The 26,545-nt window shown below is 53.0% G+C and overlaps 2 protein-coding genes across 2 annotated transcripts; both read left to right on the forward strand.

Moving 5' to 3' along the window:
• Positions 1-2,707: 2,707 nt before the first annotated feature.
• On the forward strand, positions 2,708-3,652 carry LOC125087785 (olfactory receptor 4D2). Its single transcript, XM_047708439.1, has one exon. It carries the CDS (start codon positions 2,708-2,710, stop codon positions 3,650-3,652), a length of 945 nt encoding a protein of 314 aa, XP_047564395.1.
• A 4,187-nt stretch (positions 3,653-7,839) lies between these two features.
• On the forward strand, positions 7,840-26,458 carry EPX (eosinophil peroxidase). The gene is made up of 14 exons (XM_047708437.1): positions 7,840-7,845; positions 16,754-16,964; positions 17,075-17,168; positions 17,367-17,542; positions 17,700-17,817; positions 17,938-18,067; positions 18,832-19,038; positions 20,167-20,485; positions 21,141-21,301; positions 21,686-21,941; positions 22,373-22,543; positions 24,783-25,020; positions 25,551-25,763; positions 26,035-26,458. Exons 2-13 carry the CDS (start codon positions 16,838-16,840, stop codon positions 25,750-25,752), a joined length of 2,199 nt encoding a protein of 732 aa, XP_047564393.1. The 5' UTR covers positions 7,840-7,845; positions 16,754-16,837; the 3' UTR covers positions 25,753-25,763; positions 26,035-26,458.
• The last annotated feature ends 87 nt before the right edge of the window (positions 26,459-26,545 follow it).

Consider the following 26,545-nt stretch of genomic DNA (forward strand, 5'->3'; position numbering starts at 1 on the left):
AATTCAGGGGGAATGTGCTGTTAAAACGGCCGCTTTCGGTTACATGTAAAACCCAGTAATGTTAGCAAGTGGGCATAGAACCAACCTTTTGAGTTAGGGGCAGGGGACAAGCAACATTACTCAGAAACTCTCCACAAAATCAATTACCTAATTTTTAAAATATTTTATTTACTTATTTGACAGGGAGGGAGAGAGCACAAGCAGGGTGAGCAGCAGGCAGACAGAGAAGGAGAAGCAGGCTCCCCATTGAGCAGGGAGCCCGACACGGGGCTCGACCCCAAGACTCAGGGATCACCTGAGCTGAAGGCAGACGCTCAACCTCCTGAGCTACCCAGGCATCCCTCAAATACCTAATTGCCACATTAATTTGACAAGATTTATTGAGCATGTACCATGTCAGAGCTGCTGTTCCAAGTTCTGGAGTTACTAAGATATGGAAATTACAGTGTAGTTGGTTGATGGGAGAAGATGGAACAAATAAATGATGACAGACCCACAACTGAGGGGGGTTCTTAAAATATTACAAGAAGCCCAAGACATGGGAATTAATTCCACAGGGGAGAATGGGTGAAACGGGTGCCAGAGAGGGTGAGGTCCGAGTGAGTATTGTCTAAGGCAGAGAAGCTAACGAACAGAATTCTAGGACACAAACGAAGAAAGGAGAAAAGAGGTGGCAGGTTTAAGAAGCCACAATCTATTTTTTTTTAAAAGATTTTATTTATTTATTTGACAGAGAGAGATCACAAGTAGACAGAGAGGCAGGCAGAGAGAGAGAGAGAGAGGGAAGCAGGCTCCCTGCTGAGCAGAGAGCCCGATGCGGGACTCGATCCCAGAACCCTGAGATCATGACCTGAGCCGAAGGCAGCGGCTTAACCCACTGAGCCACCCAGGCGCCCAAGAAGCCACAATCTATTAAAGAGCCCGTGGTCCTCGGAGGAGGAGATCGTGATTAGAAAGGCAGGCGGAGACTTTGTTTTGACAGCCCAGAGCCCGCTGGACCCGCTGTGTGGATGCTGTTTGCACAGATGCAGGTAGGTGTTTCCCCTGTGATGGGATCTACGAGGTGCTCAGCTCCCAACCAGCGCTAGTGAGCGCGGCGCCGCAAGAACGTGAGCTCGGCTCCGGGTCGCGCTGAGAACGGTCTCCAGCTCGGCTGCGCAGAAGGTGGACCGGAGGGAAGGGGCATGGGTGTGGGAGGTAAGAACAGAAAGATCTCGGGGCACCTGGGTGCCTCAGTGGGTTAAGCCTCTGCCTTCCGCTCAGGTCATGATCTCAGGATCCTGGAATCGAGTCCCGCATCGGGCTCCCTGCTCAGCAGGGGGCCTGCTTCCCCTTCTCCCTCTGCTGCTCCCCCCACTTGTGCTCTCTCTCCTTCTCTCACTCTCTGTCAAATAAATAAATTCTTAAAAAAAAAAAAGAACAGAAAGATCTCTAGTAGATAATGGGCTGCACAGGCAGGTGGGAGAGGATGGGGGACTGAGGCCAGCCCACCCGGTGCCCCTCTGTCTCTCCTCCTCCATCACCTCCTTCTCCAGCTTTGGCCCGTTTCCTCCCTCCACCCTCTACCCACCATCTTCCCATTTCCCCTTCCTTCACCTGCTCTGTTCCTTCCTCTCCCTCCCTCTTCATCTTCCTTCTTTAGTCCTTCATTAATTTCCACTTCTATTCCTGCAACATTTCCCTTTCTCCTCTGCCCTGGGATTCAGTACCGTCTTCTGAAATGGTGGTTCTTTTGAAAGAGCAGAGTCTTCTTCAAACAATATATTCATTCTGTTACTTCATCTAATGAAAGTCCCCGATCCCTCTGCTTCTCGTGTCAGGTACATTCTGGGGAATCTCACCAAGTAAAGGAACATTAGGAACACTAAGGCATGGGGAAGGAACACTAGGGCATGGGGAAGAATTCATATCCCAGGCATCCAATCATGTTTAGGGGCTCCTCCACGCCTACCTGCATGCCCTGTAGCCATTCACCCATCTGGCACTTAAGACCAAGTACTGTCTGTAAGCGAGGATGGGCACGAAGGGACACAAATGCATTGTGAAATCGAGACCATGTGTCTGTAGGATTCTGTTGGGTTGTGTTGTGGAGGGAAAATAGAGAACATAAAAAGTTCATTAACATTACGATGTGTTAAACATTGTGTGAAAAGTGACTGGGAGAAAAATTTATTTGAGACTAGAAGAAGGAAGGATGTCTTTAGAGGAGGAGATGACCGAGAGAGTGATTATCACTTATTTCCAGGCACTGTTCTAGAAACTTTGCAAGTGTCATTCTACTAATATCCTCAGAAAATGCCATAAAGTATTTTTATTCCTAACTTTTGGATAATGAGACAAACCAAAGAGATTAAATAAACTTAATCAAGCTCAAATCTTAAGGAAATGGGACACCTGAAATTTGACTGATGTTCTGTTGGACTCCATGTGTCTCCCCACAACTATATCACACAGAGTCTCTAAAAAGTGGGTTGCTTATGTCTCTGGGTGGTTTAAGATATCTCATGAATGTATGTTACAGCACCAACTTGTAAACTCTCCACAGACAAGATCATTTAATCAGCACCTCATGTTATGGTCTACACCTAGAACACCCACCATATAGACCTGGACAACTCAGTTCTGAGCTCGACACTAAAAAGGCAAGTAGTCACTCCAGGCATCTATGCCTGTGGTTCGGTTTCTTTAGGTGTTTGGAGAAGGTACTATGGAGCCAGGGAACCTCACGTGGACATCAGAGTTTGTCTTCCTGGGACTCTCCCAGACTCCAGAGCTCCAGCTCCTCCTGTTCCTGGTGTTCCTGTTTGTCTACACCACCACTGTCGTGGGAAACCTCCTCATCATGGTCACAGTGACCTCAGACACCCGGCTCCACACTCCCATGTACTTTCTGCTCCGAAATCTGGCTGTCATAGACCTCTGTTTCTCCTCTGTCACTGCCCCAAAGATGCTGGTGGACTTCCTCTCTGAGAAGAAGACCATCTCCTACCAGGGCTGCATGACCCAGATCTTCTTCTTCCACTTTCTGGGAGGTGCCATGGTCTTCTTCCTCTCAGTCATGGCCTATGACCGCCTTGTTGCCATCTCCCGGCCACTCCACTACATCACCATCATGAACACTCAGCTCTGTGTGGGCTTGGTGGTGGCTAGCTGGGTAGGAGGCTTTGTCCATTCCATTGCCCAACTGGCTCTAATGCTCCCATTGCCTTTCTGTGGCCCCAACGTCCTGGATAACTTCTACTGTGATGTCCCCCAAGTACTGAAACTTGCCTGCACGGATACCTCCTTCCTGGAGTTCCTCATGATCTCCAACAGTGGAATGCTGGATGTCATCTGGTTCCTTCTCCTCCTGACCTCCTACTCCATCATCCTGGTGATGCTGAGGTCCCATTCTGGGCAGGCGAGAAGGAAGGCAGCTTCCACCTGCACCACCCACATCATCGTCGTGTCTATGGTTTTCATTCCCAGCATTTACCTCTATGCCCGGCCCTTCACTGCCTTCTCCATGGACAAAGCTGTATCCATCGGCCACACGGTCATGACCCCCATGCTCAACCCTATGATCTACACCCTGAGGAATCAGGAGGTGCAGGCAGCAGTGAGGAGACTAGGGAGGCGCCAGCTGGTTTGCAAGAGGAGCAACAATGAGTAGGTCCTTTCTCCTTGGCTTTGTTTTCCATTTGTTACATGGAGGGAAATCTACTGTGTCTTCTGTCTTCAGAGCTTGTGGATATGGTGTGGAGGTCCTCCTAGGAGGGTGAGTTTTAAAACTAAGCAACTGACTCAGATTTTTAGGAAGAAGGAAAAAGTCCTCTTTGGTGGCTAAGGTTTATGCTGGAGTTATGAGAAGTGTTCTCATGGTTCTGGAAGGCCACACCCTTCTTTTCCTCTTCTTGGTGGGTGGCTTCCTCTAATGAGGGGCTATTTCCCCAGTGAGAGCTGTTCTCATTCACATGTTTTCCCAGCCCTTTTGGGTCAGTGTCCAGAGTGTTAGAGAAAGCACAGGCCTTGAAGCTTTAGCCCTATGTTGGGAGCCCCTGACCCATTTCTTCCCAGACTGGTGACCTTGGAGCAGCTCTCTGGCTTCTCTTGAGCTCATGGATTCTTCCTCACCGCACTGGCATAGAGCAGTATCTGACCCAATAAGCTCCCAGATTTCTTGTAAGAGTCTAAAACGTGTAGAAGAAGATTTTATAAACCTTACCCGGAACCTAGGCAAGGATTATTGTCCTTGTTATCCTTCTCCTGACATTTCTTCTCTCATCAGATGGGTAGGGTAGTGTTTTGGAAGTGTTTGGCAGCCATTCCTTTGTGTAGGGAGGGAGACCTGGAGAGGGCGGGGACTGAGCTCCAGAGGGCCCCGCGACATGCCTGAGAGTGAAACCAAGAGCAGAGGGTGAGCCTCAATTCAGGGGCATGTCTTCAGGGCTCTGAAAGCTTACTGCTCTCCCCTCTGCCCTCACCCCCATTTTTAGACTCCACACTTCTTGCAAATAGGATTGGGAAGATCTGTCCATGTGTTCATTCATTCATTTTCGGGAACACGCATTCAGGGCCTGTTGCAGTACTTGTGTGTAGACAACTCCTCAGCTCTGTGCTGACTCTCATTTCCCTTACCCACACCCCTTCCCCGCCTTTCCCCTTCCTCTCCCTCCCTGCATTGGTTTCTGCCAGTTCAGCCTTCATGTCCATAAGGGCTCTCCCCTCACCTCCAGTTCACCGGTGTCCCTTGTGATCTCTTTTCCTGGACCTCATTGCCACACAACCATCGCATGTTTCCTTCACTCTCACCCTGGGCCTTGGGGGTCAGGTTGTTCTGCAGAGTTGAAGAGAAGTAGGTTTTGGTTATGGTTACAAGGGGCTACAACGCCAGCCACTTTTAATAAAAAAAGGAGGTTTAAAATTCTCCCTGAAGTTGTATATTGTGGGGCTATGAAGCTGTCAGGAGAGACACAGCTGGTGTCTCCTCATTCCTGCCCTCTCTCTGTCCTTACCCAGTCACCTTGTGTATGACGCAGATGGGAGACTCAATCCAAAAACTGGACCTTCCCATTCTGCTTTCTGCTTTCAGCTCAGGGTCTCTGGTTCAAATTCCAAAGCCCTATGAGAATAATGTGATGTGCTGAGATCGGGCCACATGTCCCATGTGGCTGAGGGGATGTGCAGGTCAGGTGACATAAGCATGGCTGTCAAAGTCCATCCCTCCAGCAGGAATTGTGGGTGAGGGTTGTTCCCAGAGAATGAGCATGTGGGTGGACAGACTCCCTCCCAGGTGTGTCTGCCATGAAAGGTACAAGCAGGGTACTCCTTAAATGATACCATCCAAAGAACTTATAATTATTTATGTCTAGGCATTCATGTTTTTATTCATCCACTAAACACCATTAAACAGCTACTTCCAATTTTGTTTTTCTGTCCTACTTGTCCTCTTTACCCCTAGGTTCTTAGGGAAACTGACTTTGTTTTGGCTGACCCAAGGGAAGAAAGGGCAGGACCCTGAGGAAGAAGGGAATCCTGTGAAGACTCATGTGGGAGCAGCAGTGGCTAAACCAGTAGGAACCATTAGCAGTTGCTAAGGGAGCTGGGATGGGGAGGGAGCCGAAAGCAGGAGAAGCAGCAGCTGGGGCACCAAGGGCAATGATGCCTCCCAGAGAACCGCCCCACAGCCATGTCTCCTACACCTCATGGATGCAGGGGCGTGCAAGGAAAGGGCAGAGCCTGCCTATAAGGCCATTAGAGGTTCTCTCCATGGAGAACTTAAAACCATAAGACTGACTGAAGGTGCTTCAATAACTGCCATGCCTGGGCAACTCTGAACAGTATCACAGCTAAAATTCTCCCTGCCAAGTGGGTTTTCTCCACCACCCTGCCCTTCGTGAACCGGAGTGTGTGTGTGTGTGTGTGTGTGTGTGTGTGTGTGTGTGTGTGTGTAGTGTGGTGTACATGAGATCTAGGGGGGACCCTGAGAAAGTGGGGGAAAGAATTAGAACTAGAGAGGGGAGAAGACCAGAAGCTTATGAAGGAGGAGAGTGTGAGCAGTGGAAAGAGAGGACCTCATGCTCTCTCTGATTCTGTGCAAATGTCAATAAAACAGCAAGGCTATGGGGTGACCGCTGAGGTGAAAGGCCAAGAGGGGAGAGAGGAGGCCCTGTCACCTATGACAGGGAATGTGCTCAGGAGATCCCTTGAGGCTCTCCCAAGAATGCGGAAATGGGGCCCACAGGCTCCTGGGCTTGCCCTACAGTGTGAATTGACAGAAAAGCCACAAAGACCAGGAGACCCACTGCCTTGCAGTGAGAACTCTCATAAGGAAAGACACATCATTTCGTCCTCCCCACAGGCGGTGATGGAAAGAGGAAGGAAGAAGTGTGAGGAGACAGATAAGTCATAGATGGACACATAAATGATTTCATGAATAAAAACTATGAAGGAAATGCATGGGGTAATGTGACTGGTAAGGTGGGCTGTGTTACGAGATGAGGTTGGGGAAGGAATTTCTGAGGAGGGGATATTTGGGCAAAGATCTGGATGGCGAGGAGCCAGGCAGACCAAGATCTGGGTGATGGGCAAGCATTCCGGATAGAAGAAAGAGCAAGTGCAAAGATCCTGGGCTAAGAATGAACTTGGTAGTCAAAGGGAAAAGAAAAGAGAGTGTAACCAGAGTGTGGTGAATGAAGAGGATCTTGGTAGAAGGTGAGCTCTAAGATGTTGTATGAGTTACCTACCACTGCATAACCAATCAACCCTAAACCTATCAGCTTAAAACAAGTTGTCCTATATAATCTCTCCACAAGTTCCATGGACCAGGAGTTCTGGCAGGCCATGGCAGAGACAACCTATCTCTGCTTCTTGGGCCTCCACTGGAAGACTCCAAAGTGAGTCAAGAGCACGTGAGTTTCACTAGCTTACGTGTCTGGCTGTTAAAGTTGGTGTCAGCTAGGAACCTAGGTGGGGCAGTTGACTGGTCTACCACAACCTGGTAGCCTGGTTCTGAGGACACGTGTTCTGGGACAGAGAGCCAGGTGGAAGCTGTGGCCTTTCTACTACTCAGTTTCGGAAGTCACAGAGCATCCCTTCTACCACATTCTCTAAGAGAGAAGTGAGCCACTGAGTGTAGCTCACATTCAAAGGAGGGAATTAAACTCCATCTTTTAGATGAGGAATGTCAAAGAATTTGTGGATATATTTTTAAGTTACTATGGTTATGTAGATAAGACCCAGTTGAGGAAAGAGTTTGGATTTTATTCTAAATGCAATGAATCTTTGGAAGACTTGACTGGAGGTTGGGGTGGTAGCATGATCTAATTTGTACTTCAGAAAGGACATGGTGGCTACCAGGCAGAGAATGAGTTAAAGAGGTCAGACCCAGTAGAGGGGGCTAAAAATCTGACACGGAGAAAAGAGACTTGGATTCAAGTTCTTGCCTTAACTGGCTGTTACCTTGGCCAAGTCTCCTAACGTGAGGATATAGGAATACCCTTTCCCATTTATATGGGATGTACCTAGGGCTTTTCCTCCCTCAGACCTGCAGGGGACAATGTTTGTTTCATGTCTCTCCTCTGTAGGATGCCTGCTTTTACTCACCTCCATAAATCTAGTGCCTCCCACAAGACCTAGAATGTGAAGGCTCTCCACAAGTATTTGTTGAAAGAATAAAGGAACCAATAGTATTGTAAATACTGGTCCTTGACACCACTTGGTGCCTTGGGGCACCAAGGGCAATGATGCCTCCCAGAGAGCCCCCAACAGCCATGTCTCCTACATCTCATGGAAGCACCCATCTCTCTGACCTTCCGGTTCTGGAGTGTATCCACCAGCCCAGCAAGCCTTCAGTGATAGGGCTGTGTCAGGAGGAGCACTGAAGGAGCATCTGGCTCCATCTCTTCTGGAATATTCCCATGCCCATTGTGTATTGGAGTCTACAAGGCATGACTGTAGTCAGAACTGTCATCACTGCCTAGATGGAACATAACGAAGGCTAAGACCTGTCCTTGCCCAGAGTCCAACACCAGCGGCCAACTCAGAACAGCCCACTCTGGGGCTCTGAGGGCTGAAAGAGGCAGCAAATAGTAGCACCTTCGTGCTTGGCTACTGCTCCTTGAGGGGATGAGTGTCACTCTTTCCATGATGGTATCAGAAGACTATACTGTGGGTAGGACAAGAAGAGTAAAGAGAGAGAGCGACCCTCACCTACCACAAAGGGCCCGGCTAATAGGCTTTCTGCCCAGGACACTGGGTGCTGGTTCCAGCCACTTCCCGTGCTGCCGAGGGGCTGGGGCCACCCCCAAACTCATCCTCCCCACCAGAGATGCTGGGGAGGCTGTGACTGGGAGGGTAGGGGGAAGATATGCACAATCTTTCAAGTCATTGCTTGCCTTTTTAAAACCCATTTTTTTTTAATAGTCTCTACACCCAATGTGGGGCTTGAACTCATGACCCCAAGATCAAGAGTCAGATGCTCTACCACTGAGCCAGCCAGGAACCACTCAAGTCATTGTTCACATTTTTTTTTAAAGATTTTATTTATTTATTTATTTGACAGACAGAGACCACAAGTAGGCGGAGAGGCCGGCAGAGAGAGAGGGGGGAAGCAGGGTCCCCGCTGAGCAGAGAGCCCGATGCAGGGCTCAATCCCAGGACCCTGGGATCATGACCTGAGCGGAAGGCAGAGGCTTAACCCACTGAGCCAGCCAGGCGCCCCAATTGTTCACATTTTTAAAACTCCTAAATTGTAAGTGTCCCAGGCAAGAGACTATTGTGTTCAACAGGATGTGTAAATTTCTATAGCATTCAGGCATTTATTCTTTCTAGATGTATTGAGATGCCAGGAGGGAAAAATGGATCTGTGTGGGCCCTCTCTTGTGGAGAGACTGTTGGAGGTTTTGATTCAGCGTGTGAGAGCAAGGGGGATGAGGGAGGGTGCAGCTCTCCCTCTCAGGCTCTGGGACCCAGTCTCTACCCCTTCGTGCTCCTCCCTATCTCCCCTTGCCCCATAGTGGCTTCCATCCCCCTCCCAGGGCTGGGACAGCCTCACCCAGCAGGGAGCCTGGAGTACAGTGGCCTCCAGGGTGGCTTGGCAGACTGCCCTTAAGTCCAATTTAGGGGCCACCAGGCCTGCCTTTGTGGGCTCAGGCCCAGGTCACCTTCCCAGTCTGTCACACCTGCTTGGTGTGGGTGCTTGGGGGAGAAGTGCTTGGGGGAGAAGGAAACAGCTTGTTGAGTAAGTAAGGGTTGACATCCCCTCCCTGGCTCCAAGACCATGACAAGTTTGCACTCTACCTTGACCATAAAACTGAGGTCTCAGAGGGGCAGCACCTGCCTCATAGGGTTGCGGTGAGGACTCGGGTGAGCAGAGTAAAGCACAGAGCCCAGGCTGGCAAATGACAAGGACAGCTGAGTCCTTGACTGACTGAGTCACTGCCTGGCCACAGTTTCCCCACAAGCATCAGAGCCCTGTGGGTCATATGTCCCACTGAGCCCCTCTCACTCACTATATTGCTGCTTTGTCTGCAAGCCCACAACCCTCCTTCCCCCACCCCCAGTCCCTGCCCCTGGGAGTTTCCAGTCCAATGGAAGAGGCGAGGTACAGCTCTCACAGAATGCCAAGGCAAGAAGGAGGAGAAGGGAAGGGCGCTTGCCCTCAGCGGAACCCCCAGTTTGGACCTCAGCATCTGTCAAGTGCTCACCAGAGAGTGCTCCTGCCTTCTGAACATCCCCCCCTCATTGCTGACTAGCAGATCAGAGAGGTTAAGCCCTTACCCGAGGTCACAGAGCCAGCATAGTACAGGGCTTCCAGGCCAGCTCTCCAAGGCCCCACAGTAGGTTTCTTCTAGCCTGCTTAGGCGAGTCTTCAGTTCTAGAGCACACACGTGCACACCCGTGCACACACTCCTGGCCCACCCTGGCCTCCCGCAGTGCCCAGTCCCCGCATTTTGAGCCAAGCACCTACTTCCTGCAGACCTCAGTGTTCTTATCATGCGAATAGGGCCAAAGACCCCATTCCCAGACAGCCCGGGAACAGGAGCAGGCCCAGCAGGCCCCAAGCCCTGCCCCACTGCAGCTGTCTCCATGAGGGCCGTTGGAGCCAAGCAGATAAAGAGATCCAATCAGGCCAGCAGCTCCACCGTGGCGGGGGGACGGTTCTTATGTAAGTGGTTGCACAATCTTGAGGTCTCAAGATAGCCAGGGGAGCGTGGGCGGGAAGGTTCTAGAGTACTGCAGTGAAAAGAAGCCAGGGAGGGAAGGCTCCCTTGTGGTCTAGGGTCTGGGCCTCAACCTGGCAGGGCCAGGCCTACAACAGCATTCCCTAACCCAGAGCCGGCCCAGCCCAGGGAGATAATGTCGCCGACCAGGGACACCGAGTCCTAAATGAGGAAAAGGCACAAATGCCCTCCCTGACCCAAGAGCTGGGATGGGCAAGGTCACAGCAGATGCCACCATTCCACAAATCCTTGTTAAGGCTTTACCAGGCCTCGGGTGAGCAACAGAACAGACACACACAGACCTACTGGGGGATGGAGCTTCATCGGATCCAACCACAGAAATACGTGTACAGTTACAAGCATGTTAGGTTCTATGAAAGGAACTGTAAGCAGGAACAAGAAAACCCGGCCATTTGAGTTCTGGCTGGTGGGGCTGGGGCAGGCGAGACTCCCTGAGGTGGGGCCTGGAGGGAGGGTAGGAGTCACCAGGCACAAAAGGAGAAGGGCCGTTGTGGTTGAAACCCACAGTAGGTGGACACAGGCCTGTTGCAGGAGCTGAAAGCCAGCGGGTTTAGAGGACAAGGAATAGAGAAAGGAGATAGGGTTCGGTGGGGAGGGGGCTGGAACCTGACTGTGTGAGCCCCTGGGGCTCCTTCCTTAGGAGACACTGTATGGAGAGCCAAGATGAGTCAGCAGAGGGGACAGAATGCTTGTGGGACCAGTGGTGCCACGTCCTCCAGGGCCTCATACTCGATGGCCACCAGCGAGCAAGGGAGAGCCGTTGAGGGTTTGACCCTCAGGTCACCCCTACCTTGCTCTGGCCCCCTTATTCTCAGTCTCCACCAGCCCCATCTCCTCCTTTCATCCAGGTTGTCTTTTTGGTGGGGTTAGACAAATCCTTCTCTCCTGTATGGCTCAGGCTTGGACTCTCATTTTGCCCATTTCCCTTTCAGAGGAAGAGCTCTCCTGCTCAATCCCCAGCCTCTGAGGTCCAGGTGGGCCACAGCCTATAAAGAGCCTGGCCCATCCCCAGCCACAAGTTCTGGACTCCACATATGGAGGGAAGAATTCACCCGCTCCTGGCAAGGAGCCAAGCTTTCCAAACACCCAACCCTGGGAGGTATCTCACTCTGATGTCCTCAGCAAGGGGCCTCCGTGCTCAATTGACTGTCCCGTCCTCATGTCCCTCAGGCAGTACCCACTCCAGCTGCCCCCAGCGCAGGCTCCTGGCCTCTCAGCCTTACACTGAGGGTAGTCATGGGGCTCACCTAGCGCCCACCTCAAGGCTCCACGTGGTCACCATGGTGCTTCCCCAACCCTGCTGCACCCTGCCTACCTGGCCTATCAGGGTCAAGATCCTGGGAGTCCCAGACTGCCACCTGGGGAAAGGAGATGAGATCCCAGCTGGGTGGGGGAAGGGACATGTCCTCCTTCCCAGGGTGGAAGAGGGTATGCCGACTCCCTGAGTTAAGTTGGGACACAGCACAGTTCACTCATGTTCCACAAACATTTCTGAGCACTGTCCATGGGCCCAGCCAGTACAAGGTGCTAGGTACCTGGCTGTAAACAAGATCAGGCCTGGGGTCCCCAAAGGCCTCAGGGGCCAGTCGGGGAGATAGACATAGTGACAGTGTGCCTTTGATACAGCCTGATATGTGCTGAGAAAAGCCTCAGAGCTCTGCTGATGTAACCCAGACTGTGTTGGGGGGTGAAAAAGAAAGGGATGAAGGACAGCTTCCTGGAGGAGGTGATATCTCAGCTGGGTTGTGCAGTTGAGTAGAAGTTCATTAGGAACATTACAGGGACCTGGAGGTGAGGGAGAACATAGTGCTTCCAGAAAGCATTAGGGAATTCAAGGCTGGAGTGTGGTGAGCAGGTGGGGAGGAATGAGTGGAGGCTGGAGGGATCCTGCGGGTCCTAGAAACATGCAAGGATTCGGGGTTCCCTGGGCTGTTGTGCAGACTCTCAGAGACCATGATGCTGCCCGTTAGAACCCTGGAAGGGGCTAGGCTCACTCCCAGCATGGCTCCTAAGTAGCCCTATCCTCAGCCCCAGGTGCTCAGAGCCCCGTGCTCCCCCCGTCCTCTCCCAGGCACCCAAAGTTGGAGTGTGTGAGGAGGGACTTGAAAACCTCCTGACTTGTCTTTTATCAAGGGCAAGTGGAAGGGGCAAAGCACCAGTATCAAGGGCAAGGCAGAGGATGCGGTCACCTCTGTGCAGAAAAGAAGGGGCGCACTGTCTGTAGGAAATGTAAGCGTCCTCATACCCCAGACGAAAGGTGGGGCCGCTCCTGATGATCATGTAGGCAATTCCAGGCAGTGTCAGTGATAAACACTCCTTCCCAAAGATGTCTTCTGTCGGTCTCCGCTCTGCAATTACTGTTGCCTTAATAATAACAAGTGTAAGCTTCAAATGAATGCGTCCTTCTTACTCATCCTTTAATAGCACCGTATTCTCCCCGGAAGTCATGTAGGAGAATTCTGGCTCGGCGTGGCTCCCTGGGCTGCATGCATGCATTCATCTGGAAGGTTTGGTCTTGGGGCTGACTTTGGCTGCCTTTGGCGCCTTCCATCCCCCCTTGCGCTGCACAGTCTTGCTTTTAAATAGTGGGTTTGTGGGGGCGCTTGGGTGGCTCAGTGGGTTAAGCCTCTGCCTTCGGCTCAGGTCATGATCTTGGGTCCTGCATCAGGCTCCCTGCTCAGAGGGGAGCCTGCTTCCCCCCCCCCCCGTCTCTCTGCCTGCCTCTCTCTGCCTACTTGTGATCTCTGTGTGTCAAATAAATAAATAAAATCTTTAAAAAAAAATAGTGGGTTTGGGGCACCTGGGTGGCTTAGTGGGTTAAGCCTCTGCTTTCGGCTCAGGTCATGATCTCAGGGTCCTAGGATTGAGCCCCACATCAGGCTCTCTGCTCGGCGAGGAGCCTGCTTCCCACCCCCCTCTGCCTGCCTCTCTGCCTACTTGTGATTTCTCTGTCAAATAAATAAATAAAATCTTAAAAAAAAAGTGGGTTTGATACAACAGTGAGAACATAGTGATTGCAAAGATAGAGAGGCAGAACTTGATTTCCTTCAATTTTGTCACTTTCTGTGACCATTTGGAGTTATAATTTGTGTTTAAAATTTGCAACAGTGAAATAGTGTAAACTGCTAGTTTATTGAGCTCTCTGCTCAGCGGGGAGCCTTCTTCCCCCTCTCTCTCTGCCTGCCTCTCTGCCTACTTGTGATCTCTCTCTCTGTGACAAATAAATAAAATCTTTTAAAAAAATTTTTCAAGTTGCTTATTTTAAAACTGAAAAACGAATCAAGAAAATAGAAACTGCAATAACATGTTAACTATTATATTAAAACCATCAATATGTGGGTAGTTTTCCCCCTTTATTTAAAACACAGTCACATAATTTAAAAGTATTAATCCAATACTCTTTACCTTTTTATATTTTAGTATTTTATTTTTATTTCTTTACTGGTATGATTCCACGTACAAAATTGAATATAAGAACATGCACACATTTCTTTTCTAACCATTATCATTACTTGTTTCATTTCATGAGTATTACTGGAAATAATTTTGTTATGTAAAGGAGAGGCTATCAAAAAACAGTCTGCTCCCAGTATCAGATACTCTAGATACCACTGGGTAACACTTAGCCCCAAAGAAAATCTAAAATCCCTCCCGGGAAGTCCCAGTGGGCACTGGCTTGTGGCCCCAGCCCATATTCCTCTTCTGGTCTCCAGGTGTGTTCCACCTTGACCAAAGAAAACAGCACACATCAAAGCAAACCATTGTGTGACCTGGCAAGGACCCCACAGGGACCGGCTGGCCTCCCAGTGAAGGTCATAGCAGGAGAGGGGTGCAGGTCCCCAAACTGGGGAGCCTCTGAATGGCTTCTCCCTCCATCCCTGTCAGTCCACTGGGTTTCCCGTGGCCCCGGTGGGACAGCTGGAATGCCCACTCTGTTGGAGGAGGAGGGTGGGCACAGAGAGCCAAAGTCTGAACAAACCTAACTTAAGGGGCCTGCCTTGCTTCCTCCCTCCCTCCTTCCCTCCCTCCCTCACTCTCTTCCCTTCCTTTCAGGTGTCCCGGCCTGGATGGGCCACAAAGCCCTTATATTCATCGGCCCCTGCCTTCACCCTGAGCGTGGTTGCTCCCCTCCCAGCACAGCCTGGAGTGAGCTCGATAAAGGAAGCAACCCGAGGCTGGACAGCAAGGCCTACTCAGCATTACTGAGTGCCTGCTGTGTGCCAGGCACTGCAGTGGCATTTTACATGGGTTCCCATAGGGTGGACACAGCAATGACCTCCATCTGACAGTGGAGAATCCAGATCAGGGGCTAAGCAGCTGACCCAAGTGGGTGCAGGTCAGTGAGCTCCCGAGTGCACAGGCTGTGGTCGTCAGAGGGAACCTTCCTACCAAACCAGAGAGGCCTGGAAGCAGAGGGCAGGGGTGCGGGGGGCATTGTCCATGTAGGGTCAAGTGTCTGGAGCTTAGAGGCAGGGTCCTGCCAGAGGGCAGCAGAAAGCAGGTGGAAGGAGCAGGAGAACCCCAGGGTAGACCTATCTTAGGTCTCCTTGCCAGAAGTTCTGCCCATCGGCCCAGCCCTGGCCGTAACCCCTGGGAAACTGCCCCCCATGGGCTGCTTGTACCCCTAGGAGATCCCTTTCTTTCTTTTCTTTTCTTTCTTTCTCTCTTTCTTTCTTTCTTTCTTTTCTTTCTTGATTTTATTTATTTATTAGAGATCACAAGTAGGCAGAGAGGCAGGCAGAGAGAGAGGAGGAAGCCGGCTCCCCGCTGAGCAGAGAGCCCGATGTGGGGTTCCATCCCAGGACACTGGGATCACGACCTGAGCTGAAGACAGAGGCTTTAACCCACTGAGCCACCCAGGCACCCCAAGGCGGTCCCTTTCTATCTGCTTGCCTCTCGTCACCATCTCCAGCAGTCAATGGGCCAACTGCCCCAGAGACCAGCCAACGGGGCTGGGTCTAGAGTCCAGGTTCTGTCCCGAGCTTCTCCTGGGAACCCACGGCACCCCGTGGCTATGGCAGACCCCAGAACTCATGACTGCTGGAGAGCTAAAGTCCTCTCTGGGGGGAGAGCGGAACTCACTCCTAGCCCTCTTTAGGGGGATCCTGGAGAGAGGGCAATCCAGCCCACCCTGGTTGCCAGTCTCCCATGGCCGCCGGCTTCAGTCTCCTGTGGCCGCTGGCTCCCTGCGTGCAGGGAGGTGAGGTGCGTTTGAGGAGCACTCTATGACTTTGCGATTTACCCCAGGCCGTGCAGGGGCTCAGCACCAGGAACACCGTGTGCTTTTAGCCACTACACTGTGACTTTCCTTCTAGGCTGCCTTGTCACAGGAGAGGGGCACCTGCTGAAGAAAGGGAGATAAGATCAGTAGGGCCCAGGCCTTCAACGGGAGCTTGTGAAAGACATTGCTGAAGGGGTGTCTCAAGGGCAACGGCCGCTGCAGCCGGGGGCGCTGGGGTGGGACGGGGGCCATGAAGGGCGGGTGACATGGGGCCTCGGAGCAGATGAGGAAGGGGCTGCTCTGGAGCAGGAGCAAGGACAGGCAGGCTGTGGGGCGTAGGGGGCGGGATGGGATGGGCTGGGGTGAGGATTCTGGAGCTCAGCAGCCTCGGGTGGACTGGGATGTAGTGGAGCCAAGGCCCAGAGGGGAGGCCGCCCAGGGAGCAAAGGCAAGGGTATGAGAATGCGCCGCCCTTGAGGGCCTTCTACCCTTCCCACATGGAAATGGAGGCCCAGCCAGAGTCACGCAGGTAGTACTTGAGCCAGTCCAGACCCAGGCCCACTGCTCGGGTACAAGCCTGTCAGGGAGGCTCATTGAGGAAACCTGGGCAGCAGCGTGGAGCCCTGGACCGCCCTCTGCCTGCGTGGAGTCCCGCTACCATCGCTCTGCTGGCACTTTCCCTGTGACAGCTCACCGCGTACCACAGGGGGCCCCTGATGCAGTACCTTAGTTTTCATGGCTCAGCCCTGCCTCCACCATTGCCTGGTCCTCTCCTGCATCTTAGAGAGACCTGGCAGGGAAGGGGAGTAAGGGGGAAGGCTAGAATCACAGATCGGACACCATTCGTGCATTCAATAAACATTTATTGAGCACTTACTGAACACCTGGCCTAGTGCTGAGGCCTCTGGGGAGATACAAGAGCAAGGCAGACCCATTTCTGCCTAGTTAGGGGGATGAGAGAAGCCTTTCTAACCATCAGGTCTAAGTATCATTTAAGGATGTGGGCTGGAGAGGGGAAGTGACTTGCCCAAGGCCATACGACTAGTTCGTAGCAGGTCCAGGCCCAGGCTCCTGAGGCACGCTGCTCCTCAATCTTCCAGCAAATTCTCACTGAGCAACACCTGTGTTCCAGGCCCTGCCCTGAGCCTCGGAGAAATACATCTGTGAGCTCAGTAGTAAGGAGGGTGGGGGTGGGGTGCTTCAGTCTCATGCTTCCCCTGAAAATGAGAGGGAAGTTCCAGGGCCCCACCTCAGGAGGCTGGACTTCCCCTCTCTCACCCTCAGACAGGATATAAAAGACCCTTCCTAGCTACTTCCAGAAAAGAGGAGGTGAGAGGTGTCGGCTTGCAGATTTCCAGGTGAGAGGCGCGCAGGGGGCCTGCCTGTGGGCAGGATGTGGGTGTCGATCCCTTGCCCCGCTGTTGCCAGGGGCCTCACGGCAGAGAAGAAGCTGTTCCTTGCGCTGGCAGGGGTCCTGGCCGCACTCATCTTGGCCCTGCCCTGTGAGAGCACTGGCTCAGGTAACAGCCCTTTGGACAGCCAAGGAGGAGTGCAACGGAGGGGGGAGGTGTCCAGGTCTGGGGGGAGCCCATGGGTCCCCTGGACCCTGAGTCCCCTTCCCTATGAACAGCCTCCCCTGCGACCGTGGAGACCTCGGTCCTTCGGGACTGCATAACAGAGGCCAAGCTGCTGGTGGATGCTGCCTACAATCAGACTCAGAGGAGGTGGGTCTGGGAGGGTCAGTGCAGTGGGTGAGCTCCAGCCATGGTCATGTCAGCCATCACCCTGCCCCTGGGAACTTGGGACAGTGCCATGTCGGTAGAGAGTCTCCCTTCCGTCCATCTTGTCGGTTCACACTGCCCGGGCTGGGGCTCTGCTGGGGGCTCTGCTTCCTTTCTCCAGCCCTTGCTCTTCCCCCGCAGCATCACAGAGCGCCTCCGCAGTGGCCTGGCCAGCCCCATGGACCTCCTGTCCTACTTCAAACAACCGTTAGCAACCACCAGGACAGTGGTCCGGGCTGCCGACTACATGCACGTGGCCTTGGAGCTGCTGGAGGAGAAGTTACAACTCCAGGGATCCAGTTCCCTCAACGTCACTGGTACTGTGCTCCCCACTGAGCCCCAGAGCCTGCCCTGGCCTGGGAAAGGAGGGTACACAGCCTGGACTGTTGGGAGGGAAGAGGCTCCGGGGATGGGAGGTATGGAACAGGCCAGCTCAGGAAGGAGCCAGGACCCTGCCCCCTTGTCCCACCCCAGATGTACTGACAGAACCCCAGCTTCGGCTGCTGTCCCAGGCCAGTGGCTGTGCTCTCCGGGACCAGGAGGAGAAGTGCAGCAACAAGTATCGAACCATCACCGGGAGATGCAACAACAGGTGGGTGTGGGGGCCGCACCTGACCGAGGAGGCCTCCCTCCCCTCTGCCGCCCCTCACCCCACGGTGAGTGCTCTCCAGGCCCAGAACTCCTGCCGACTAGAGCCAACTCTCTGCTGCAGGAGAAGACCCTTGCTGGGGTCCTCCAACCAGGCCCTGGCCCGCTGGCTGCCAGCTGAGTACGAGGACAGGCTGTCCCTCCCCTTTGGCTGGACACCCAACAGGAGGCGCAATGGTTTCCTCCTCCCTCTTGTGAGTAGGGGCTGTGGGTCCGGGTCCGGAGGGCACTCCGCCGCTTCGAAACAATAAGAGCACAGCCCCCAGCCGCTGGAATCCTGGCTCTGCCACTGGCCAGCTCTGACTCTGAGCAACTCATTCAGCTGAGTCTCAGTCTCCCCATCTGTAAAATGGCAGTAGAATCCACTTCGTGTCTCTGGTGTGTGAATTATAAGGTCCCTAGTATGAACATCTACATAGGACGTGATCTAGTAATGCCAGCCAGGATAGTGCCAAAAGAATTAGTATCAAGTATCTATCCAAGTAAAAGAGCAGCATGTCTTACTCTATGTCTATTGATTGAAATGATTTCACATTTATCAGTTTATCAATTTTCTATTCATATGTCAATATGACTCCTCCATCAACATCTGTGTATTAATTCTTCCATCTGTCTGTCCAATTCCTTCTGTGTTTGTTATCCATCACCTACCAACTGGTCCATGCATCTCTCAGTCACTACTGTCGTCTCATTGGTCTATAAACTGATCTATCCATTCGATCTGTTTACCTCTTTGGAAGAGCTGGTCAGGTCTCAACCAGCCAACCTGGCCTCTGCCTTTCTCTACTCCTGGAATCCTCAGGAGCCACACCTGAGGCCATGAGCACCCCACAGTGGGTGGGACAAAGTGCAGCTGGGGAGGGAAGGGCAAGAGAGGAGGAGAGACCCTGTTCATGCCAGCAGGGGCAATCTGCAGAGCTGGCCTGGGATGCCTCACGCTGACCTCTCTTCCTACCAGGTCCGAGCCGTCTCCAACCAGATTGTGCGCTTTCCCAGCGAGAGGCTGACCTCCGACCGGGGCAGGGCCCTTATGTTTATGCAGTGGGGCCAATTCATTGACCACGACTTGGACTTCGTCCCTGAGTCCCCAGCCAGAGTGGCCTTCACTGCGGGCGTGGACTGCGAGAAGAGCTGTGCCCAGCTGCCCCCCTGCTTCCCCATCAAGGTACCTCCGGTGGGCCCCAGGCCAAGAGCTGGGGGGTGGGGGTGCGTAAGGTGAAGCTCCCGGTTCAAGGAGCTGTCTGTGGTGCTGAAGTATCGGACAAAGGTGAGGAGCCGGACCCTGTACATAACCCCGGGTTCTGTGTGTGTTTGGAGGGTGAGGATGCGGGTGGGGCAAACTGCCAGCAGCTTTAGCGCAGTTTCACAGAGGAGGAAGCACTGGAGACCAGCCCTGACCCATGGGTCTGATTCCGACAAGGGAAGCCTCTGGACTGCTGCTTTTGAGAGCCTTTAGGGACTCTTAGCTCTTGCCCTTCTCTCCTTCCTGAAGAGGTCCAAGGGTCCTGCAGCTCTCACCAGTTCCTGGGGTGCTGTTGTGAGCAGGGTGCTATCATTCAGGCTGAGAGGCAAGGATGGTGTGGAACACTGGGGAAGGAAAGCCGGACTCCAGGGAGCAGAGCCTCTCTGGGGATATGGGCCCAGGGAGGCGGGGGACACACGTGCATACACTCCCACATTCATTCACCCCTAACAGGGAGGGTGACATTCATGGGGCAACCTTACCCATTCCTCAAGCTCTGGTTCAAGAGCAGCTCCTTGAGGGAATCTTCCTATATCTTCCTAGCACACCTTTAGTTTTTGGCTTTTAGATCAAGCATAGCAAGTAGCGCCTCAATTTAGAGTCACATTCCCTACTTGTGCAGCTGTTTTCACTGAACGCCAGCTTCCTGCAACCTGTGCTGGGTTGTGCTGACCTTTGTTGGTTTCCAAAGCGCCCAGCATAGAAGGGTGCTTAGGAAATGTCTGTAGAATTAAATGGAATGAGAGCAGCACAATCCCAAATGTCAAGAGAACTAGGTCATAATCCTTCCTCTCCTGCTAACGAGTTGTCACTTCCTTTCTCTGAGCCTCAGTTTCCCCATTTGTGAAATGAGGATCCTTTCATGACTCTCTGATACAAAGCACTAAGGATGCTCAGATTGACCTGCTGAGCAGCATGAGGCTGGGTGAGTCAAGGAGGGCTTCCTAGAGGAGAGTTTCAAGAAAGGTTTTGAAGCAGGTGAGGAATGATCCAGAGGAGTGAGCTTGCTCTTGAGGGCCCCCCTTGTCACTGGCTCCTTTTCCACCTCAGATCCCACCCAATGACCCCCGCATCAGGAACCAGCGTGACTGCATCCCCTTCTTCCGCTCGGCACCCGCATGCCCCCAAAACAGGAACAAAGTCCGAAACCAGCTCAACTCGCTCACCTCCTTCTTGGATGCCAGCATGGTGTACGGCAGCGAGGTCTCCCTCGCCCTGCGGCTTCGCAACCAGACCAATTTCCTGGGGCTGCTGGCTGTCAACACCCGCTTCAGCGACAACGGCCGGGCTCTGCTGCCCTTCGACAACCTTCGTGATGACCCCTGCCTCCTCACCAACCGTGAAGCACGCATCCCCTGCTTCCTAGCAGGTCAGCCCCCGGTGGTCGCCTGAAGAAGAGGTTAAATAAGACCTGGTATAAAAGGGTTTTGTTCAAAGCCAGCAAGTGACTGTAAAGCCCAGGAGTTTGCTTTCCTTCCGGGCCTCCAGGAGAAGCTCTGTCTATAGGAATGGGCTCTGCCCAACCCTCTTTCTCTTTCCCCTCGGCTCCTGGGGAAAGCAGTCTGCTCCCAAGTCCACAGCTGGGGAAAGGTCTAGCTCTTGGTGGAGAGTGTGTTGATGGCTGCAGTTCACCAGAAAGGTGGGCTCGCAGTCCCAAAGTCAAGGTTCCTAGGGTCATCCGGGTCCCTCCACCAGCTGTAGGCCTGGTCACTGGTAGAACAGAATCATGCCCAAGCCCAGCAGCTGCTCTGTGCTTTCCCACTTGCGTGAACCTGTTTCAGTAAATTTGGGACCTGAGACCCCACTGTCTCCCCCGTCCTGACCTTTTGTGTGGGGTGGCGGGTGGCAGTCAGTGAGGAGACCCATTGCCCAGCTGAGGAGATGGAGGTCCAGTGAGGACCGGGAACTTGGCCCGGGTCATAACATGCTACCACCTCCTTCTGGTCCCCAGAGCTCTGTCTGCCTTAGCAGAAAGACATTTCTCTGGGGAGGGTTGTGTTGACTCTGAACTTGGGGTTTTCAAGGTGACTCCCGATCATCGGAAACCCCCAAACTGGCGGCTATGCACACCCTCTTTATGCGGGAGCACAACCGGCTGGCTACGGAGCTAAAGCGTCTGAATCCTCAGTGGACGGGAGACAAGCTGTACCAGGAGGCCCGGAAGATCGTGGGCGCCATGGTACAGGTAGGGAGTCCTGGGCCCAGCACCCTCAGAAGACAATCTGCCATGAGACACCATTTGGTAGAGTGGCTCCCACTTCCCTTAATACATCCTTTGGGGCTGTGCCTCAAATCAGCTGGGTCTGGGTAATGGGGAGCGTACCTGAGACCTGACCTGTGTGGCAAGCTCTGCCACTAACTTGCTGTGTGACACTGTCCTTGTCACCCCACTCTCTGTGCTTTGGGACCTTCATCGGCCAATGGGAAATGCATATTTCCACATTTGACACAATGGCAATAAAGAATTGGTATGTCTGAGGGGCCCTTCAGAAAGCAAAAGTTTTGTCCAAAGGCAAAGGAATGGGGTGGGCGGCTGCTAAGGTAATGTTCCTCCTGCCTTCTCTTGTAGATCATCACCTACCGAGACTTTCTGCCCCTGGTTTTAGGCAAGGCCCGGGCCAGGAGAACACTAGGACCCTACCGTGGGTATTGCTCCAAAGTGGACCCTCGTGTGGCCAATGTCTTCACCCTGGCCTTCCGCTTCGGCCACACCATGCTCCAGCCCTTCATGTTCCGCTTGGACAGCCAGTACCGGGCCTCAGCTCCCAACTCGCGCGTCCCGCTTAGCACGAGCTTCTTTGCCAGCTGGCGAGTCGTGCATGAAGGTGACCAGGTCTTAAAAGCAGATGGAAATGGGGGTGGGGCCAAGCTTAGTGCCAGGAGGCCGGGCTGCTGCTCAGGCCACTGCTAACCATCTCCCCAGGGCAGTACAAGGCAGGTACACCAAGACCCTCAGGCCTGGGCCTCCTACCCCCTCAGGGATCAGAGAATTTCCAAAGGGAAGGAGACTCATGTCAGATGGCTTGTGGGCCGGCTAGGAGGTTGTCTTCTGCTCCTTCCTCAAGAAGTAGGGGTGACTTCTTTCCCTGCCAACCTCAGCTCCCTTCAAGTCTACCCAGGCCTTTGTTTCCTGATACAAACATTACGGAATGTAAGCCACTGACTTGTCCCCCTCTGAGCTAGCTTGGCCTCCTAATGACCCAGGGTCTCCCCAGAGGCCGATCCGGTCCTTGCTGCTCACATTTCCCGCCACTAGGTGGCATCGACCCCATCATCCGAGGCCTCATGGCCACCCCTGCCAAGCTGAACCGTCAGGATTCCATATTGGTGGACGAGCTTCGGGACCGGCTGTTTCAGCAGGTGCGAAGGATCGGACTGGACTTGGCAGCTCTCAACATGCAGCGCAGCCGGGACCACGGCCTCCCAGGTGAGGGGTTGCTCGGCCTGGGGCTGCCGCTGGGGGCGGGGGCGTGTTTCAGAGGAGACCCTTGGGGCATCCTTTCTGGCTGCAACCATGTACCCCGTGCGCTGTGGTTCAGAAGTACGTAAGGCCGAGCTCGGAAAGGGAAAGGAAAGCGTCCCTGGGACCACCCTTTGCCATCCTGCCACATCTTCGCCCCCTGCTGTAGGTCCTCTAGCTGTAGGTTCACAGCACGGCCATGACCTAACCACGATCTGCTTGTGGACAAAGCAGATTAGGACATCCTGGGTGGAGAAAACAGTAGGGTCAAAGGGCAGGGAAGAAGTGCCCTGTTCCCCGCTACCCTGGCGAGTTCCAAAGAGGAAGATTCTAGTTCTGGGGACATAGGAACTGGCTCCTGGCTCTAAGTGCAGAAAGGCAAAGAGCCCAAGAGGCAGGAACCCAGGTAGAGTAAACTTAAGACGGCCTTGGCTGTTTCCTGAGGACACAAAAATCGCAGGAAAGAAGAAAAGTGTATCCCAGGGAAGAAGAAAACTTAAGCACTTTGCCAGGAATTTTCATGGCTATTAATCATTTTGTTCTGCCAATGACCCTGAGAAGCAATTATTACGGCCGTTTTTATGGATGAGGAGATAAGTTCAGAGACAGCTAGTCATCCTCTCGAAGCCACATAACTAGGAAGTAGTAAAATTTGAATCAGGTTCAGAATGTCTCCTTCCTTCCTTCTGTGCAAGCCATAATGTTAGGGGAAGGCTTTGTTCACCATCTTGTCCCCTCTCCCCCTCCCCTACTTTCCTGTCTACTACCTGAATCCCCATCTGCCTCCACTCATCTGTGGCTCTGTGTAATGGGATGGGGGCAGTCTCCACTGCACCTACCAGAGCACCTGGTAGGCTCACAGCTGGTGCTCAAGAACCTGTTCTTGCCTCTTTACATGGGGATGGGCGGGGGGGGGGGGGGGGGGGGGGGGGGGGCGTGTGGAGGGGGTGGGTTCCCACCACTAAAGAGCCGTGGGCGCCCCCTGCTGGAGAACTGAGATTGCCAGTTACCCAGGTGCCACACCTTGCCCTCCAAGCTGTCCCAGAAATACTGTCCAGACACTAGCTCCCACAGTCTCCTCCAATCCCTTCCCAAGTTCAACACCAAATTTAGAATTGGAAGAGCTTGTATGAAATTCACTTACTGATGGGGTGACCTGAAGAAAGTCACAGTTGCTCAAGCTGGGCAAATACCCATTGATACAATGGAGATTACAAAGTGCCTCACAGAGGTGCTGTGAGGACCCTAAGAGATGATCACGACCAGTGCTTAGTGAGGTAAAGCATTATATCGTCTTCCTTTGCTCACCCTGAGGATGGTGTTTGTGAGTTGTAGTTCAATGGACAATATTGGGCAGGTGTTTCTTCAAGGTTAGGGCAAATATGTCTCCTATCTTCATGGTCCCCGCCCCATCCTCTGGCTTGGTCCTGGGTGGGATCCTGATAGCAGAGAAATCAGAAGACTGGCCTTGGTAGTGAAAAAAAAAGTTCAAATGGCTTTGTTGAGATATAATTAGCATATCGTAAAATTCCCCCATATGAAGTATACGATTCTATGACTTCAGTATATCTAGAGTTGTGCATTGATCGCTCTTTTTGCGGGGTGGGCATCTGTTAAGGTCTTCGGCCCACTGATCACCATTGCTAATGTCAGCACATTTTCCTCACTCACAAAAGAAACCTTACAATAACGGTCACTGCCTGTCCCCACCCCAGCCCTTGACAATCACTGATCTTTCTATGTCTACATGGTTGCCTGTTCTGGACCTTTCATGTAGATGGAATCATACAGCATGTGGTCCTTTTCTGAGTAAACTTTAACCAGGCTCTTCATTTCTTCGTTTGTTCACCTATGTATTTGTTCATTCTTTCCTTCTCCAGATCTGAGTAAGAGTCTTTTATGTTCTGCGTCTGTCTCATTTGTACCTAAGTGATGCACTTGAGCCCAATAGCCCTGGGGTATTAGGTGTTGTATTAGGACACACTCCTCAGTTTGGTGCACACAGAGCATGGTTGTCTACTCACTTTGGAAACTAGAGGGCAGTGGTTTGATCTTTGGAAGGTTCAGTCTCTTCTGTCAGCAGGGATCTTGCTCTGCCTGACATTTCCTGAACCCAGAGCTCTCTCAGGAGAAACTGTGGAGAAGCAGAAGCTAAGGGGAAGTCAGCAGGGTGAGACTGACCTTCCTCCACCCCCTTTCCCTACAGGGTACAATGCCTGGAGGCACTTCTGTGGGCTCTCCCAGCCCCGGAACCTGGCACAGCTCAGCCGGGTGCTGCGAAACCAGGGTTTGGCGAGGAAGTTCCTGAATCTGTACGGGACACCTGACAACATTGACATCTGGATTGGGGCCATCGCCGAGCCTCTTTTGCCAGGGGCCCGAGTGGGGCCTCTTCTGGCTTGTCTTTTTGAAAACCAGTTCAGGAGAGCCCGAGATGGGGACAGGTAAGGGACCCTCCCCTGAAGAGACCAGCCCCAGAGACAGGGCAGAAAAGCACTAGCATGTCAAGACTCAGCAAGGGGGAAAGCGCCCTTTCTGGATTTGTTTCTTCTGAGCTCACAGGGTCTGAGGCCAAGAGGCTCCTCTGAGGAGAGCCTGGTCAGAGTGAGAGAGACCATGGGCTGGGCCAGGCTGATGGTGCCTGAGCTGTTTGGCCAGTAGGTCCCAGAAAACATAGGCAGAAAGGACTAAATCTGGTTTCCTTCCAATAAAGCTTATCATTTACAACCCGAGTCCAGGTTCAAATCCAGCCCTGGCCACTTAAATTACTACGCCCTTAATACTGAGCAATTTCCTTGACCACTGTACTTGTTTCTTCATTTATAAATTCATTTGTGAATTTCTTCATTTATAAATTTTTGCGGGAATTCTGGAGAAACGAGTGAAATAATGTGACGTTCGGGGCATTCCGCAGGTGCTTGTTATGTTCATTCCTCCCTGACCTTCACCTACATCTCTTGACTTGTCTTGGTAGGTTCTGGTGGGAAAAACGGGGTGTTTTCACCAAGAGACAGCGCAAGGCCTTGCGCAAGATTTCCTTGTCTCGAATCGTGTGTGACAATACCGGCATCACCACCGTTTCGAGGGACATCTTCAGGGCCAACACCTACCCGCGGGGCTTTGTGAGCTGCACCTCCATCCCGACGCTGAACCTGTCAGCCTGGCGGGGCACATGAGGCCTCTACAGGTAAGGGGCGGCCCTCCTCCAACATCCTTCCCTGACCAGACGGCTGAGTCCTTTTAGACTTCCAAGCAGAGACAACCAAACCGGTCACCAGAGGCAGTGTGGTCTTCCCTGCTGGCTTCCGGTATGCTAGCTTCTGGACAGAGAGTTAATCCAAGGCCTAGGACTTTGGGGGGCAATCGGGAAGCCTTAGCTTAGTCGTCAGCACCCTAAAACAGCCCCGTGTCTGGACCTCCAGCAAGTTCCTCACTTGCTCATGTCTGCTGTTCCACAGGACCCCATCCCAAGCCTCCGGCCACAGGCATAAGGGAACCTGGGGGAGACCACGAGGAGGCCTCCTCCCCTGGAGCAACCGCACCTGCTGACGCTTTTGCTGGCTCTGGCTCATGGCTGGCTCTGTGGCTGGGAGCGACAGCCAGGGCGACAGCCAGGGCTCCTGGCAGCAGTGAACTCGCCCACCTTGGGAGCCCCGTAGGTCTTAGGTCTATTGGCTCTGGGTGCAAGAAGGTCTTGAGGCCCAGGCAAGAAGAGTCATCTGGTTGGTCTCTGACCTTTTTGCTATTTCCCAGCCGTCCCCATCCCCCGGCCATGACTGCAGCCCACAGCACACCCGGACCCAGCTGCCCCACCACCCTCTGCTGAGCCTGCAGGCCGGGCGGTGAGCTCCGCGCGTACCAATAAAAGACTGCTTAGGGCAAGAGGTGGTTTCTGCGTTAGGCTGGGGAGGGCACAGCCTCAGCCTCGTGCTTTGCTCCAAACATTTGAGAGGAGCCCTGCCAGGGCCC

This window comes from Lutra lutra, chromosome 16 (genome assembly GCF_902655055.1).
Source record: "Lutra lutra chromosome 16, mLutLut1.2, whole genome shotgun sequence".
NCBI classification, from domain to species: Eukaryota; Metazoa; Chordata; class Mammalia; order Carnivora; family Mustelidae; genus Lutra; species Lutra lutra.

Excerpts from the sequence above, each read along its gene's own strand:
- LOC125087785 (XM_047708439.1), top strand. The coding sequence starts at position 2,708 with ATGGAGCCAGGGAACCTCACGTGGACATCAGAGTTTGTCTTCCTGGGA.
- EPX (XM_047708437.1), top strand. The coding sequence starts at position 16,838 with ATGTGGGTGTCGATCCCTTGCCCCGCTGTTGCCAGGGGCCTCACGGCA. Across the intron at positions 17,169-17,366 it reads TACAATCAGACTCAGAGGAG|CATCACAGAGCGCCTCCGCA; the intron begins GTGGGTCTGGGA and ends CTTCCCCCGCAG. Across the intron at positions 19,039-20,166 it reads CCCCCTGCTTCCCCATCAAG|ATCCCACCCAATGACCCCCG; the intron begins GTACCTCCGGTG and ends TTTCCACCTCAG.